At 38.6% G+C, this 18,981-nt stretch overlaps 1 protein-coding gene across 4 annotated transcripts in view; it reads left to right on the forward strand.

Moving 5' to 3' along the window:
• The window catches only part of LOC146657785 (transducin-like enhancer protein 4), a 46,347-nt gene that overhangs the window by 8,459 nt on the left and 18,907 nt on the right, over positions 1 to 18,981 (forward strand). For 3 of the 4 annotated variants that reach the window (XM_085426107.1, XM_085426111.1, XM_085426108.1), the window contains 3 exons: positions 8,133 to 8,195; positions 12,953 to 13,027; positions 13,533 to 13,734. In XM_085426107.1, the coding sequence (XP_085282233.1) occupies positions 8,133 to 8,195; positions 12,953 to 13,027; positions 13,533 to 13,734 (340 nt within the window). The remainder of the gene's footprint in view (positions 1 to 8,132; positions 8,196 to 12,952; positions 13,028 to 13,532; positions 13,735 to 18,981) is intronic. The other variant, XM_085426109.1, reaches the window with a different exon arrangement.

Below are 18,981 nucleotides of genomic sequence, written 5' to 3' on the forward strand. Positions count from 1 at the left end.
TTTTTTGGGGAAAAAAGGGAGCCTTGCTTTTTTTGCTTTGGTCTCTTCAGGGTGAAAAGACGTGTTGGCCGAACGGCCTGACATCCCTGCACTCTGGCCAGCAGACACAATATTTTGCCATTGATGTAAAATGTCACCTGAAATTGGTTGTGTTGCCTCATGGAAAAACACCTCCATTTCCTTTTCGGCTCTGGTGCTTTTGTTTCTGTTCGGATGCCAATATCTTTGGGTCAGTTCTTCCAGATGTTGCTTGGAGTTGTTAGGGAAGATCTGCATCTTTACAAGTGATGTTGTAACTTTGAAATCTTTCAAAATAAATGCTTATACACAGTTACATCTATAAGCTTTTGGACAGTGGCATTTTTTTGTGTCATTTTTGCATCTCTACATCACCACATTGGATTCTAAATCAGACAATGTATTTACAGTGCAGCGCTTCAGCTTTAAGTCGTGGAATTGACTAAATTCCACTTTTTGTAGCTTTGCACGAATTGAGGTCCAAACGGTTGTGATGGAGGTAAAGGTGACCATAATTAGGGTGAAAAAACAAAATAAACCTATTAGAGAGATAATAATGTTATGAGTGTCAAAAGAACAATCTGGTACTTTCTTAAAAAGCAGAAATCCACTGGCCAGCTTAGCAACATCAAAAAGCCCCAGAGTCCTCGTAAGCCAGTTAAAATGGATGATCACAGATTCTTTGCTTGGTTGAGGAAAAACCCCTAATAACATCTCTCCAAGTCAAAAACACTTTTGAGGAGGTGTTGTTTTGGTGTTTTACTGTCACACTCCAAAAGCAAGGGACACCTTAAGTAGTATAACTGTCTACAGTGCAAATCACTTGTTGTGTTTAAGAAGAAGAAGGTCAGATTAGACTTTTCCAGAAAACATTGAAATGACCCTGCACAGCTGTGGACAGTAATCTCTGGACAGATGAAGTCAAGATTAATTCAAGCAAGGCTCCCCTAAACTAAAGACCGAAAGACCCACAAACAAGCAGCAGCTGAAGGCAGTTATATAAAAGGCCTTGCAGAGCATCTCAAAGGTGGAAAAACAGCATTTGATGATTACTTTGGCTTCTAGAATTCAAGGGGTTGTGAGTGACTGTTAAAAACAATTCTCAAGTTTGAAATTATGTTAGTTTGTCCAATTTCTTTTGAGCCTCTCAAAACTGGGGACTGTGGATTAAAATTACTCTAATTTTTAAACCAGTAATAAAGTACTTTTGTTAAACTCCTTGAATTAAAGCTGAAACAGTCACATCTTGATTATTTGATTTGAAATCCGTGTCGGTGATGGACAGAGAAAAAAAAAAACTTGAGAGAAAACATTTTGCTTTCTTACCTACAACAGTTTTTCTCTGCAGTTCTCAAACACTTTACATTTTACACTGCTGTAAAAAGAAGAGATGATGAAACAAAGTGGTAAACATGTCCCTGATCCAACTTTGAAGAAATGTGTCTGAAGCATCAATAAGTATATATTTAAACAAATGTGAGTTTTACACTATGTGATGTCTTTGTTCTTCAACAAAGAACAAAGACATCACATCAAATGTTGTCTTTGTTCTTTGATACACAAATCATTGTATACACAACTTTTTGGGGGTTTGTAGCATGTCGTAGCCTTAGGCATTTTCTCTGTTTACTAAGAAACAAAAATGCCCAACAGTTTCAATAATCAAATTCAATTGTAGCCTTATAGAGAATTGCCAAATAACTTCCTGGCTGTAAAAAAAAAAAAGAATGTCTTCCTTTCCTGCTTTCATTTTCAGCACTAAAATTTAAGGCGCCCTTTAGTAAGGCAGTTGAACATCAACTAGCTTGGGTCTGATACACACTGAGCAGCTCCCCAGTGCGTGAATGTGAAGAAGAGTCTAGCTGAGAAAGGGCATGTGTGCTCAGCAAGTTTTTCCTGTATAAACATTAAATATAAAATTAAAATGTCAGTGTTTTAGGTCCTCTATGCCGTCTTGTTATGCATTAGAAGGTAATTTGAGGTGTACATGACACTAAATGGTTTCCTTTGTGTACTTCCTTTGCCATCCTAAAGATTACTGCAGGCTCTTAATTTACATCGTCTAAAGCAGGGATGTCAAACCCATTTTACATTGTGGGCCTCGTATAACCCACTTTGATGTTAAGTGGGTTGGAGCAGTGAAACTCTGCTTTCTGTCAGTGTAAGGAAGTTTAACTATACATTTAATCCCTGAGATATTTTAATATAAGAAAACAAATGTCAGTTTCAAAACGACATCTTAGTGTTTCTATATGATAAAGAAATGCTCAAATTATAACAAACAAAGGTGTAAAATTACAGAAAAAGGTTTGTTAGCTTCTTGCACAGATTGCCTCTTAATTATAAGAATGGACTGCTTGTCTAGAGCTTGTTTGCTTTGATGTAGTTTGCCATTGATAGGTGGGGGGGGGGGGGCATACAGTAAATACGGTTATAGTATGTCCTCTTCACAAAGCCGTTGGATTAGTCTTTGGAAAGCCAGTTGTGGCCCCTGAGCCTTTTGTTTGACACTTCAGCTCTAAAGTTTAGCACTACTGATGAAAAAATGATAAAAAGTTGAGTGTCAAATATGTTTAAAGGTATTTTCTAACACAGTGTCATAATTTGTGAGATATTTATAAGTGAATCATCAAGAGTAAACACTGAAGAAGTTATTCTGAATCCCCTTGAGTTAATAACCCCTCAGGTCTCCTAGTCTCAAGAGTGAATAGGCTCGCTTTGAAGCAGTCCTTCTGTTTTTTTCATATGGTTTTATATATCCACGCTGCCTGGTTGAGTACTTTAAAAAAAAATATATTTTCTAGATAAATGCCTTTTCTGTGGCTTCTACTCTAAACTTGTAAAATCTTCACTTGAGCTAGTGCTGCTTCTTTGCCATTATATTTCTTCATACTTCAGCCTTGGTTGAAATAATGTGAAAGTCAGCTTCCAGCCAGTGGCAGATTTAGATATGTGATGGGCAAGTCCACCTCCTTTAGACCTTGCACTGGCAATTTTGCGATTTTTACTGAGTCCTAGCTTATTTTTTTAGTCATCACCTGGCATGTAGGGCTTTTATAGACTTTTGTTTGACTAGACGATTGAGACGAGACACAGCTGCTGCCTGCTAAATGGTGACTTTGGGAGAAATGGGGGAAACTATTTCAAGCTCCTGCATTAAGTATTCTTTAAAAAATCCAAATAACATAGCCTCTGCACATGGATACGTTAAAAGGCTTTTACACACTGCCTCCAGATAGTCAAGATCTCTGCTTACTCAGTGCTTACATTTATTCACCTTGATCCACAGGTCTTGTGGCACTTTCGCCTTTGCTTGCACCTTTCCTCTTTACACTTTGCTAGAGCTTGTTGTAATAATTTGTTCAGATTGCAGAATTGCATATATGCACTGAAAAAAGAGCATATAGGATTTACTTAATTCAATAGTGGACATTGGTTGCACACAGATGTTTTGCTTTGGCAGCAACTTAAACAACTGAGTTAAATCAACACAACTTATTCATAAAATGCACAATAAACCTGTGCTGTGCTGTCTTGATAAAATGTGCTTGAAACATGTTTAGATGAAGTAAGTTGAGCTCTTGGAATATTTTAATCTTCACAATTTTCTCACTTTATTCCAACACTTTTTAATAACTTTTACCCCAATACTACTTGGTCACTTAAATACTACATGTTGTCTTCATATTACATAATGTTCAACAAAGTCTAGAGTCTGGCTAACATTATGTTAGGGCATAACCCAGAAATTATGCCCCAGCCTGTATCGTAAAGTAAGAGGCAAGGTACACTTGGACAGGTCGCCAGTCTTTCACAGGGCTACAACACAGAGACAAACAACCATTTGCACTCACATTCATACTTATGGGTAATTTAGAATCAACAATTTACCTATCCCCAATAACTGTATGACATTAAACTATGTGAGCAAACCAGAGTACCTAGAGAGAACCCACTGCATATATTCTTGCTGTGACATAACAGCACTAACCACTGCGCCACCGAGCTGTCAATCCAGGCTTAACAAAAGTAGGAAAGCTATTACAAGGCTTGATGCAGAATTTTCTTCAGGTCCATCTGACCTGTTCTGGTCAGATGGCACAGAGGTGGTTTTTCTAAAAATGACTATTTCTGCTTGTCCTTTAATGCTGAGATGAGATTGTCTCTCTCAGAACATTAAAGTGTTCTCACTAAAGTTCTGGGTCACATCATTAGTCAAATTTGAATTTGAATAGACTTGTTAGTCACTCCGTTTTGACAATCAGTTACTTGTTTTTATTCAAGTTTATGTGTCTCGTCACAAAAATAGGGCACACTTTGAGAAATAGTAATTAGGAGGAGGTTTTATTGTTCTCAGTGTTTTGTCATGGGTTAAAGATTAAAGATAAACTGATTAATCAAGTGTTCATATACTGTAAACGTTAGAGTTATTTGAATGTTTAACAATCAGTCAACTATTAATAATTGGTAGTGATTAATATTGCAACCCTAACAACCTAATGACCCAAACTGTCTCCTTATACAGGCTCTAAAACGTCTTTTATCAAAGTTAGTTGAAACTTTATGATAAAAGTTGAAATAATGCTCAAACCAGCTATTAAATAATTAGCTAACATTATGAATTGCCATTTCTTTGTTCATTACCAGTTAAAAAATAATAAAATAACCCAAGTTTAATCGCATATAAATTCACACTGTTACTCGCCATTACCTTTGATTCAGTGCTTGATTGATTTATGTGCTTTCAAGTTTACTAAACAGAAACAGAGATATTGTTTAGGACTTAGAACTTAAATTGTCACCAGCAGGCACACGTGAATTTGGCTTTGATGGGAACTGACTCTATAATGTTCATGGCATCACGAGAGGAAATAGTCAGTTATGTAGTTTTATGCACTTAGTGTTGCAAACAAAGAAGGTGATGTTCATCTTTGTGTAACCATTAGTATGCGGTTCTGTGTGAGTCTGAGTCTTTTGTCTGTGTTGGCGTTTGTATTTGAGGTGCAATACTAGCACTCCCTTTGGGACAGTGGATCAGGCAATTTCCTGTTAAAAAAATTCTACCTGATCTAGAAAGAGAGAGTGCTGTGTAATCTTTAAAAGCTAGCCCTTGGGCTCAGTATAAAACATCTGATGAATACAGAGAAGCTGGAGTGTGTATGTGCATGTGCATGTATTTGCGCACACGGTTGTGTTTATGTGTCTCGTACTGCCGCAGCGTTGCTTGTGCTGCTGTCTGAAGCCTATATTTGCCTCTGGGGGCTCTGTTACCACTGATGCCAGAGCAAAGTTCACCTCTGCCAAGGTTATGTACATAAAACAAGTGCTTGGCAAGGTTACGGCTGTAACTTATATATTTGTGTTGGCCTTGGAGAAATTATCTCAAACTCTGATTGCTTTTTTTCAGTAGCCAGGGTCTTAATTTAATGTGTTAAGTCAACAAAAATGTTACACTTTCCTTTATCTGTCTGCAAAGGATTACACTTTCTATACTCCACTTTCTCTCTGGGTTTATGTTTACAAATCATCCATTTAGCTTAAACTGAATAAAGCTCAAAGAGTGCAGCAGAGAATTACCTTTCAGGGATGTAGAAGGATAAGGAGTAAATCTGATAATGTAAAGTTGGACTTTTGAGGCCAATAATGAGACATTTAGCTTTAGCATAGCAGAATTTAAATGAATCAAATATAATTGCTGTAATTTATAGAAATAAATACACATCCAGTCTTTACAGATGAAAAATGGATATGTCATAGCTTTCTGATTGGCATATGATGAAATTATGATGCCTTTTAAAGTGGCCTACATCTTGTTGAAAACTCTCTCTCAGATATCTTTAAAAATCTGCAGAGGTTGTCATTACAAGTGACTCTAACACCCATTAAATGTTAAGGCACAGTTTATCAGTTTATTTCAAATTAAGTGCTGTGATCATTCCTCTGGTACTTAAAGGTTTACTCCAATTAGTTACAGACGAGAGTCACTTTAAAGGTCTTGGTGAGTATTATGGAATTGTGAGCGATAGTGCATTGTGTATGTGCTTTTCCCCATTATGTTGCAGAGCTAAGTTGGCTTGCCACTTGACCAGTGTTCTGCAGGGGTACTTTAAACTTCATCTAAGTTACTGTGTCCATCTCTGAAGCAGCACCCACGTTGGAAGCAGTGCAGCGACTAGAAATCATAGAATGTGAATAATATTTGGCTATTTCACGCGACTCCAGGTGAAACCATTGGCAAAGTAACCCGGGCAGAACCCAAGATAAACTTTTGACAACTTCCAGGCAACTGATTGAAGGGACTACCAATGAGAATGCAGTCTAATATATGACCTAGTAGTAAATTCATTAGAGGGTTATAGTTAACAGATGTCAGCTTCAAAGAGACACGCAATGAGCAACTTCCTTGAAGTGTGGCTGAAACTTTATTCATTACCCTTTGGTTTGTTTTTAACTTTCAACATGCACTTCATGAGTAGCTTTACATATTGTTTTACACCACTAATACAGATTATTCTGATTTATACTTAGTTAAACAAATCTATATTAAGTCTTTACTAGTCCATTGTTCTGGTCTGGTCATATCAAATTGGGGCTTGTTCAGGAATTAAACGCGATCTCTGTACAAAGACATGACCTAAGCACAAATCTGTATCGTGATTTGCTTTAGGCTAGCAGCAGAAGACTTCTTTCAGTGCTACTAGGACAATAATCTTAGATTAAAGCAGTGAACTGTCCATTGTTGGCGGTCGTGGCATATTTGACAAAGAAGAATTTGTAAAAAGAGAGACACTCTGCTGCACTGATTCTGATATTTTTTAAATAATGCACATTGTGAGTGTTACAGGAGTTCAGTGCTGAATTGGTGCACTTCCCCTTTTATAGATATATAGAAAAAGTACCAGATACCATTACACCACCAGCAGCCTGAACCACTGATACAAGGCAGGGTTGGATCCATCATATGTAACCCTGTCATCTAAATGTTACGCTGAAAATTGAGACTCATGAAAACCATGAGTGAGAAACACTCTTTCAGGCTTCTATTGTCCGCTTTTGGTGAGCCTGTTCAATCTGTAGCCTCAGTTTCCTGTTCTTAGCCGACGAGTAGTATGCAGTGTGGTCTTTTGCTGCTGTAGCTGATCTGCTTCAAGGTTTGACATGTTGCATATTCAGAGATGCTCTTCTGTATTACTGCAACAAGTGGTTATGGCAACCATGCCACATTCAAAGTAGCTTAAATCACCTTTCTTCCAAATTCTGATGCTCAGTTTGATCTTTAGCAGGACATGTTGACTGTGCTTACATGCTTATATACACTGAGCTGCTTCTGTGGTATTGGCTGATTAGAAATCTGTTTTAATGAGCAGTTGAACTGGTGTACCTAATAAGGTTACTCCTGGTAATTAGGTTTAGCAAAAAGTAGGCTTAGTAAAAAAAGTTGTTGCTGTTTAGAAAATGCTGGTTATGGGTTAGATGCTTAGTGAATTGAATATGTGATAATAGTGATGCTCTATATTTTTGCATGGAAATGTCTTCCTGTAGTTTAATGTGAATGTGAATAATGTTGTAGCTATGAAACAGAAATAAGGCACAAGCAGTGTGTGAGTTTCTTAAAGCTAAGCGGTGTGCATACACACAATGTATGAAACTTTCAGATATTATTTCTTGAATTTTCTGCTTTGGTTAGCAACACTTTTTTTAAGACTTACGGTGCTTTTCCTCATTCACACAACACTTTACCGGGATATCTTTGTCTGTCCAGTATCCTGTCATAGCATAACTTAGAGTTTGTAAGCAATCTGCTCTACCTAACTACCTAACTAACTAAATATTCTTGACATTTAAAATACACAAGTTCCCGTGCACCCAGAGATTTGTTTTGGAGGAAACACAATAGATATTAAACACAAGTTTATGAGAGATGTTCATCAAATTATTAGTTTCATGTGACGAAGTAAACAGGTCTTGAAATGAAAGTTATGTGAGCTATTACTTTGATATAAACTGAATCAGGAATTGAAGGCTGTGTGAACAGGATGACGCCTTCTTGTCTGCTAGAGAATTTAAACAAATTAAAAAAATGATTGTGTGCTTCCCACTTCTCTGTCTTGCAGGCGGAGATCGTTAAACGGCTGAACGCAATCTGCGCCCAAGTCATCCCCTTCCTCTCTCAAGAGGTAAGACTCAAAAATGCCTGTCACTGTGAGTTAAGAAGGAAGTGGGTGAGAGAGAGTCAGAGAGCGGGAGGAAGGGAGACAGGAAAGGGGAGAACTGTGTGGTGGATTTTAAAGCAAGAGAAAGAAAATATGGGGACACGCACACACACGCAGACACACACTCGTACAGATTATCCTGGGCTAATCCCCCCTGCTCAGGATAGACAGATATGCTCTGAACTTATCAAATGTCTCCCACTAACATATGCAGGAGCCAGCGGCTGAGTGTGTGTGAGAAAATACTTTTTGTGTTAAAATACATTATAATTGTGTGCACATACAGCAGTGGGTGTGAGAAGTGTTTTTATGCAGTGTTTATTGTGAAATTTTTAGGCGTGCGTGTGTTGAGCTGATAAATCCTTCCTCTGAGGAGCTGACAGTGTGTGTGTGTGTGTGTGTGTGTGTGTGTGTGTGTGTGTGTGTGTGCTGAGGGGTGGGAACAGCAGGAAGGAGTGAGTGTGGACTCCAAAAGCTCTCCTCCAGATTAGCCATGGATTAGGAGGGTTTAGGGTGGATTAGGAATAATGGCATTAGACTGTGGTGCTGCTACACAGCCCTGAGGCCTGCAGAGAGGGGAGGCAGGGAGAGGAAGCTGCTTTGTTTTGGTGCACAGCCTTGTTTACTGCATGTGCAAGTAAATGTAACACATTCATCTTATTGTTGTGCAGCAAATCACATCGACTGTGTCTGTGTATTTCTGGTGAAAGCGCTTTGTTTTCTATTTTTATTTTTGTCATTTTCTGATAATGTTTCATTGGCCTTTGGGGCCATGTAAGTATGATTGGTCCATTTACAGCAAAGGCAATAAGTTTGTGTTAAGTCAGTTGACAAAAATGTTATTTCTGACAAATTTATAAAGAAAAAATATACTTGAGTAAATAAAATCCCCCAATTAACATAACATATAAATAGAATCATTATCATGAGGCAGATTTTATGTCTCTGCCATAAAAAGGCCCCTTTTTTAAGATCACATATGCATTCCTTGATTGACATTTACATTTGCAAGTAAGGTAAGGCAACAAAAGTGCCATCTGTTTCTGAAAGTTTTGGAATAACTACGTCCTTAAAGTCTACCAGTTATACTTTTTCTTATTATAACTCTTTATCAAACAAGTATCATACATACCAGCTGGACTTATTTTGGAGTTTTGGCTGTAAAATTACAAAATAATTCTCATCTTTCACCAAGCATTTAAATTTTCTCTCTTACCTATAATGGTTGAGGAGTCACAGTAATGTGAAGCGCACATGATAGCATCTAGTTGGAGCTAATTTTTCTGTCGGTGTTCAGACAGAAGTACTTCAGGAATACAGTGGGAAACCACGACACACAGAATATCTCCATAAATGTTGTCTTCTCTTCTTTATGAAACCATTTCAATTTTATCTCTAGCACATCGCTAACAGAGTTATGATCATTTAAAGCAGCGGTCCACAACCTTTTCTGCGCCACGGACCGGTTTATGTCCGACAATATTTTCATGGACCGGCCTTTAAGGTGTCGTGGATAAATACAACAAAATAAAACTAGTACCGGTACCAAAAAAAAGAAGATTTATTCATAAAACACGGGAAAAGACCCAAGAAAACGGAGTTAACGATAAAAACGATAAACAAATAACGATAAAAACCCTGAAAACCATAAATTTCACACACGAGCCTCAACTCTTGCGGCCCGGTACCAAACGACTCACGGACTGGTACCGGTGCGTGGCCTGGGGTGTTGGCTGATTTAAAGAGCACTTGTAAGCACTTGGGCACACCACCTGGCCGCTAGTTAAAACTATGGATCTTTGTGATGTCAAAGAGAGGAAATATTCTTAATATGCTCTTCTCAGAAGTGGTGGTTATGTACTTGGTCATGTCTGGTACACAGCTCTGGCAATGTGCATAGCAGGGACCCAGTCCACCTGCTTCTCCTACCATCTGTTTTCAAGGTGCAGTTGGGTGGGGTGAGGAATTACGCTAAGCTATTGTAGCAGTTTTCAAAAATGAAAATCTGAAACTGGAAATAAGCATAATTTGTAAAATCTGGCATTTAGTTACTCGTTATTTACATGTTCCTCGGTTGTTGCCATATCCCCAGTGAGGAATCATTCCTCTGATTTCAAGGTGTTCATGTGCTTTTGAGTTGGAAGGGACACCAAGATGTGTTTAAGTCAGTTGCTCAGAGTAAAAGAAAAAGACACGTTGTTCTCTGCGAATAACTGCTTTGCCTGACTTCTTACTTGACTTACCTCAAACAAATACCTCCATGCTTATCTAGTTCCCTCCTTGTGGTTAACAGCAACCAGATATTTACTTAAACTCACCATATTTTTATGTATGACATTAACAACTCAGCAGATCATGTATCAAAATTTTCTGAGCTGATTTCTGAGCTCTTCATTTGAACTTTCTCAGTCAGAAAGTCAGTTTTTGCTCTTGTCAAGCTACCAAATGAATGCACAATTAATTTGATATAATAATTTTAGTAAATTTTGTCTGCTTTACTGTGTTGGTTATTAACCCGAATAATTAATCACTGAATAGGTAAAATCTAAAAGTATTTTGTATGATTGTATTTGCTTTTGGCTACTCCTTTATTTCCCAAGGGGGCCACCACAGTGGATGGATCCCCATATTTTCATTTTGGCACAGATTTTATGCCAGATGCCCCTCCCAAAAGAACCATCTCATTTATCCAGTTTTACAACCAGCACTAGGAATACATTACCGTGTAACCTCCACCCCGAGGCTAGATTTTTGTCCCCTCCAAGTCCCAAAACAGGTGTAAAGTGAATATGTTAATCACTAAACAATCGAGCCACAGTTTTGCTGTGATTGCAGGTATTGTTTCATATTTGGAGTCAGATTTTCCCTTACAGTTTTACAAGAAATCATAAGTAACCAATCCTCTTTAGGCAAATACAAAAACAATGGTGAAACATTTATTCTGTAAGAAAATCTACTTCAGTGCACTGAATCCTTCGTGCCATCTGAAGGCAACAGAATATGTACATTGGTAAATATAGAGCCTCTAAATTCAGACGTCCTCTGTCAGAGTGCAGAGGCATTATGCAAACTATCACTGATTATCTACGTTCAGTCCTGTGCAAATTTTAACAGGCTGCTAGGATACGACCCTCTACAACTCCATCTCATTAGTATCGCGCATCATGTTGTCCTTCTCAACTTTTTTCAGTTTTCTCAGCTTTTCGTATTTACTCTTGAAATGCATCACAGTGTCTGAGGTAGACTTATTATTTTGATTTCTTTCTCTTAAATGCCCCCCTCCCTTCAATACCTCTTTGAAAATGGTTTACCTCACCAAGCCTTTAACTTATACTAGCAACATCTGCACATCTAAAACTGCTTCCCCAAGTGTGACATTCCAGTGGAGCCTATGGTGTAACAATATACAAAGAAATGAAAAGCATCTGCACAGATTGAACTCTATTGTTGATTATACGACTGATTTTGGATTGTTCTATTTTTTTTTAGAACTGTTGCATAAAAAGTGTTTGGCACAATTTATATAGTGGATCATTCCATGTGTGTGTGTGCGTGCGTGTGTGTGTGTCACATTCAGGCAGGTTAGTCTGAGCCTGCAGAGGTGTAGCTGAACTCGATGGTCAGGTTCATTTCCACACCTGATAAGCTCTTTCATCTCGGGCGTACTTTGATGTTTTGCGCTCCTGGATGAATCTCGCTGCTCTCTCACTGTCTGGATCTGTCTTCCTCGCTCTGTACCCTTTGTATGACTTTGCCCTGTTAGTTGTCTGCCTCTCTTGGTACCCATCTTTTTTCCCTATGTGTTGAACTTTTTGGAGCTGTTCAGTGTCGAGACGTGTGAGCAGACTGAGCAAAAATCAGAAAACAGTGCTGCATAAAATTTTAATAACAATCTCAAATCAGAAACATTAAACCAATCACAGAATCCACAAAATATTGTACGAGTCTGTAACTGAATTTTTGGCCACTTGTAATACACGTCTTTAACTGCTTCCTTTGGACATCCACTTGTTTGTTTGTTTTTTAATTCTCCTCCACGTAGAGGAAATCAACCAGCCTGTGCAGGTTACACTTGACTAACTAGTATACCCTAATTAGCTGCTAGCTGCTTCTTCTGCCTGATGACTTTTAATGAATGCACTGATGGGTGTCAGATTCTGAAGCGAAGCACTGAAGTGCAGTCATGATTCAATGGCCTCGGGGAATCTTGGCTGTCTGGCGTTTGACCTGATTCTGGTCAGAACCTTGAGTTTTAATAAAAAGGAAAAAATATATATCAAGTTTCAGGTGATTTTATAGCACGCTCGTGTTACTGAACATTGATATCTGTTTTAATGAAATTGACATATTTCACAGTCAGTACATTGTTAATTCTGAAGAAATTGCAGGCTGTGTGAAGTTACAGTGTGCAACTAACTGACAGCTGTGAATAAGGTTTGATAGGCAAAGCACAATGACGGATTCAGATGGAAAGCAGTTTAAAAGATATCACAGAATGCATTAGAATGATTGCTGTACGCATATGCAAGTTCAATGTGATGAAACGAGATAAGTTCCTGCTCATTTTACGTGTCCATTCCAGTCCATTTTAAATGTTGTTTGAATTTTGTAAAGATGTTGTTTGTAATAACTACAAAATTCTTTTCATATCATTCTTTTCTCCGTCTCAGCTGCTGTTTCAGTTTCAGTTTGTTTGTTTTTTGTTTCTGTGTGTCTCTCAGCATCAGCAGCAGGTGGTGCAGGCAGTAGAGAGGGCCAAGCAGGTCACCATGGCTGAACTCAACGCCATCATAGGAGTGGGTGTATTACACACACACACATGCAGACACACACAATTAAATACAAAATGCATAGATTATTTTTTTTACAGCAATGTTGGAAAATAGCTTAAGAGATTAATTGAAAAAGAATAATGTGAGGAGAAGAGTAAGTACAAAGTCAGATGTATTCATAATAATATACAATAAAACCAAAGTATTTTGTATAGTAGTAATAGCTAACTTCTTTCTGCAAGAAATTTGAATGTTTTAGCATCTTTCACAGAAATTGTCAGTTATATAAATATCACCGTTTATGTTGGCTGATAAATCAAAGGTTTTGGTGTTTTTGATCAAATTTTAAAAAAGTGTATCTGATATTTAACTATTGTAGCTGTAGTCTACATGTTTCAGTTGCTATCTTTTCCCCCGCTCTATTTGAATGTGTTTGTCTTTCCTTCTCTTTCCTTTTATCACCTACTCATTTGTATTTTATCATGCATGATCTTTCAAGTCTTAATTGGTGTTTCTGTGTCTGGTTCAGCAGCAGCAACTCCAGGCTCAGCACCTCTCTCATGGCCATGCCATCCCTGTCCCACTAACACCCCACCCAGCGGGCCTTCAGCCCCCTCTGCCTCCTGGGGCCAGTACTGCCAGCCTGCTGGCTCTGTCCTCTGCCCTGAGTCACCAGCTGCCACTCAAAGATGAGAGGAAGCATCACGATAACAACAGCGAACACACACGAGGTGAGGTCTGCTCTGTGTGTGCTGTTTTTATATAGCAGGTGTTGATTTTGGTTTGTGCGTGCTTGTTTCTGTGTGAGTCTTGGTCTCTTCATGACTGAAATTACCCTTGCATTTGTTACATCTGCTTGTATGTTCAAAGTCACAATTTGAGTTTTCAAACTACTGCTTTAAGGTTTACTCTAATTATGGTTTAGTCAAAAAGCGAGTTACCTGATTATCAGGGGCAAATTCTTACACAAGGTAGATACAAAGATACGCTCTCAGTTTGTTTACTGTAAAGGCAAAAAGAAAGCACACCCTCTGTCAGTTCTAAGGTTTCCCCAATTGGGATAAACCTATCTAGTCTTTTCAGCCAAGGTGTATCAGGTCTTAAAATCAGGTAAACACAATCTCAGTTAAATAACAACAGATGATATATTGCATCATGTCATTATTTAACAAAAACTAAGCCAAAACGCAGAAGCAGCCTGTGAAAATGCTTCAATAGCTTGTAGAACCACCTTTGACAGCAATAACTTAAAGTAATGCCTTCCTTTTGACAGTCTCTCACATTATTGTGGAGGCATTTTTGCCCACTCATCTTTGCAACATTGTTTCAGTCACCTGAGATTTGAGAGCAGACCTATATCTCCTGCTCTCTAAAGGTCCTGCCATAGCATTTCAGTTGGTCTGAGATCTAACTGTGCCATTGCTGCATCTTTTTTGCTTTTGTTGCTGTTGTGGATTTGCTGTTGTATTTAGAATCATTGTCCTGTTGGATTACCCAGTTTTAACCAAGCTTAAGCGTTCAGACAGATTGCCTCACTATTATTATAAAGAGGAGTTTGTGGTTAACTCGTTGACTGCAAGGTGCCCAGATTCTGTGATTACAAATCATCAACCCTGCATTGCTGTGTTCTACAGCTGATATGAGGTGTTTGTTTGGATATGCTCTGTTTGGTTAAAGCCAGATATGGCGCTGTGCATCACGGCCAGACATCTCCACTTTGGTCTTGTATGTCCTCGGACATTGTTCCAGGAATGCTGTGGTTTGTTCAGAAGCAACTTTGCTAACTTTAGCTGTGCTGCCATGTTCTCTTTATCCGGTTGTTCAGTCTGACGTCACTAGCCGTGTCTGGGTCTAAACTCCGCTGCAGGTCCATATATCAAACGATCACTGTGGCATTACTGAGAGTTGAAAAACTGTCTAAAGTCTTTCATCTTTAATAAAATGATCAGCATTCTGCTCTACCAGGTGTAACAATTGAGTTTAACATCCAGGCATCCATGAAAACGGAATTTATGACATTTAACGGAGTTAGAAGTTAGCAGGGAGTTAGCTCGCTAGCTTCTATCTAAATACAATATAGCATGTCCTGACTGCGGGGTTTTGGAAACAAATTAAAACGTACAGCTCTGTTATCACTTCCAGCATAAATGAAGACAGAAAACTAAACAGCAGTGACGTTTGTAGGGTTACTGAAGTTGGGCTAGCTGGTATATAATGATGTGCTGCGTGACCGCTAGCGACACAGCTACGTTAGCATAATATAAACAAGCTAACTTTTTTTTTCCACTCGATAAAAGTTACCGTGAGTGTTCTCGGTGGTCAGGAACAAATGTAATCGCATGGCAGGATGCTGTAAAAGGACCAAACTTCAGCCAGGAGAACAACTGAGATAATCCATCCACAATACGAGGTTAGTCATTCATATACTGCTGCATGGGCTGGGCTGTAGTTACATCCTAAGGTTTTAAAAACTGAGCTTAAATAAATGATTAGCGGTAATAAAAGCCGAGGGAGGTCAACAGTGATCACTGACTGTTTTAGGAGCTTTTTGAGATCAAATAGAAGAAAATACATAACATTAAACATGTTAACAACACAAAAGCCATATTAAACGCAGACTACTTTAGACCCGGAAGTAGGATTCGTCGCGTCATCACTGAACAACCGGATAGAGAAAGGGCTTACTCCTGGCAAACCTTCCAAACGAGCCATATTTGTAATTGCACTGTCAGGAACTTTAACAGTTGACATGCTAACTGAGGGCTGCAGAGTCAGGAATGTAGCTCTTTCTCTGTATTGCATTGCATGGTCTGATCTTAGGTAACATTTGCTGGGATAACCACTCCTGGGAAGATTAGCAGCATTCTTTTTTTTTTCTTCTTTTTTTTTTGTGTCCCGTTTGGATCTTTAGCCATCAGAATTGTTGTCTTAAGGCCAAGAAAGATGCCAAGCGGATTTATTTTACCAAGTGGATCATCATGGCCTTGCCATATTGGTCCATTTGATTGACCTTTATTATAATTATGAATTTATTTTATTTTCAGTTGCTACAAACGGGACAGACATGACTGGGGGATAGGACAGGGAGAAAGAATGAAAGAAAGAGAGGGAGAGAAAGAAAACCAAAGGGGAGAAGAGACGGTGAGAAGGGGGGAAGAAAGAAAAAAAACAAACAAACAAAAAAAACAAAACACCTGGGTCACCTGTATGGAGAAAAAAAACAGAAGAGAAAGCAAACAACAAAGAGCAACATAATAAAAAAAAACAGCACCATCACAATAAACTAGCTAGCAGTAGATATCAGTAGATACTAAATAATAAACGATATTGTGCAGCACGCAAGATAGACAGCGCACAATGTGCTTTGAGGCAGCAGCCAAGAAAGCTGTAGTCCGCGTCTGTGAATACCCGTGTGTACACCTGTGTGCATACCTGTGTGGATCAGCATGCTTGAGATTAGCAGCATTCTTGAATGTTTCCTGCTTGTGAATATTTTTTAATGATGATAATAGACTTCAGAATGTTTGGAAATGGCTTTATAAGACTTCCTTAATTAATGGGCAGCATCAATTGCTTCTCCAAGATAATTATTGATGTCTTTCCTCCTTGGCATTGTTTTAACACACCCCTGAATGTTAACGACGAGCAAACTGCCAAAGCCTCTGTTTTTATAGAGGTGCTCACACTTGCTGATGATCAGTTAATTAAATGGGTGTGCACAACCTGACTGCTACTTACTTACACACACTGCTTCTGTGTTTTGGCTTTATTTGTGTTCAACAAATAATTGCACAGTATAATATATCACATGTTGTCATTCAGCTGAGGTTTATTTCCCTCATTTAAAACCCGCTGAGGACAAGAGGTTTTGATTATGCCTTGATGTGTGCAGCCTTATAATTGGAAGAAAGTACACTTTGTTTTTATTGTGACTCTTGGTGCGATAGTTTGAAGCGGACTAAAATACTTCGCAACAACTTGGCTGTTTTATTTCACTCACAGACAGATGCTAAATATATTTGGTAAACATAAACATCAAAGCTTAAATCTTTTGTTCAGTTAATGATCCAAATCCACTTTTACATGTCAAAGTATTCACCCAGCATTACGAATTACCACTTGTAATGGCTGATGCTTAATTGTTAGTGCTCTGAATGAACAGCAGTTAAACAATTAAAAACTGATTTGTCTTTATGCCACTTTAATTGGCCTAATAGGAAGCAATACACAACCACCATGATGCCTCTTTTCTCCTGTTCACACAGAGCGCTTCTAATTCTTCTCTGAGCTGACTTTGAGCTCAAGCATTTAATTACTCTTCATTGAGACTATGTGTGTGCATGTGTGTGTACGTGTGCGTACGTGTGCGTGTAGGTTTGAAACTGTGCGCCAGCACTTAATTACTCTGTTGCAGCATGTCAGTGAGGGTTTTTACAGTGCAGCAGAGCAGTTAACCTTGCACTGTAGCTGCAGTAAAGCTAACGGCTGCTAACTGAGGTAATACTTATCCACCTAAGGACCACAGTCACTAAGAATACAGTTCCAGCTACAGCTTGCTTCCTGAAATGACTAAGTGAACAAAGGGAATAAAAACTTTCTTTTTTCCCCTTTTAGTATTTTAAAAAGCATTTTCTCTGCAGGTTGCACTGTTGAACATTGTGTGACTGTGGTGCTAACCTCAGTGTATTTTTAACCCGTTGGACTTCTTCACCACATTTAGAAACTTCACTGGTCAGTAATAATGGTTAATATTAATGTGTTAAAAGACTGACACTGAAAATGACGGATAATGTACAAACTCTAATAAATAAAAATCTATTCACTATGTCAGCTGAGAGCAGAGTACTGAGGCAAACACAAATTAAACCAACAAATCCTCCAACATTTGTCTGAGTTGTTTTTTCTACTTTCTTGCTTTAGTTGTGTTTATCTTACTGCCCACTTTTATTTTTGTATGGTATGATTTGGTTTAGGCACCAATGCCACTTGGTTAGCATTTAGGCTACGTCCACTTTTTTCAGTTGTTTTCACAGAGTTGTGCATCCACAAATGGCCGAAAATGCTTAGGTTCCACTACCGTGCATGCATGAAACACAAGAAGATTCGACCTGCCTCATTTAGTCTGTCGCTTATTTACTTTCCAGCTCTGTGAAACATCGCGGCAAAATGTTGAGGAAAAGCACCGAGTTGTTGCTGCGAGTGACACAAAAGTACAAAGTTGCAAAATCGAGTAAGAGTTAAAGAATTTGAAGAAAAGCCACCTGGAGCATATACAAACTGATACTAATCTTTAATAGGGCTGTCAAAATTCAGAGCAAACAAAACAACTGCTGTATAATGCCCTCCGCTATCTTAGTTTAACTGGTCGCATGGCTGCGACCAGTTAAACTAAGATGACTAACATGCCTCATCGTTTTAGAAAGTCTGCGTTTTTGCGACGCGAGAGCACCGTTTCCAAATGTATGCATTTTCAAGAGCGTTCTCAAAACGCTGCATTTTCCATCAGCGAAAACAGTCTCAGTGTGGACGGGTGGCAAAAACGGAGAGTGAGTGTGGACGGAGCCTTAGTGTTACCAGTGTGCTGAGTTCTGCCCCAATAAAGTTGCAAACATCAGCACACAAGTCTTAAAGCCGAAAAACGGAGGTTTCCACTTCTTACTTTATCTGAATCCTCAAAAGGTTCTCCAAAACTTTGCAATTAGGATTTAGAGCAAGTTAGGTTGATTGATTAATCTGCAGCTGCTCCTGTTCATTTGTCGAAGTGCCTTGGGCAAAATAATGAACTTAGAGTTTCCAATGTGTAGAGGTCTGCTTTCAAAGACACCCCTGTCACTATCAATGTGTGAAAGCGTGCGTGAATGGTTAATTGAGAGCAAAACTGTAAGAGATTTATCTGTTAATTTGGAAAAGAGGTGTAAGTGCTATTTATTTGCAGTAGTACTCTAATAGTACCCCTCAAGATCCATAAACAGTAATGA

The sequence above is a fragment of the Rhamphochromis longiceps genome, linkage group LG12 (genome assembly GCF_057381845.1).
Source record: "Rhamphochromis longiceps isolate RC_006_pf linkage group LG12, R_longiceps_female_GT1.1, whole genome shotgun sequence".
Lineage (NCBI taxonomy): Eukaryota > Metazoa > Chordata > Actinopteri > Cichliformes > Cichlidae > Rhamphochromis > Rhamphochromis longiceps.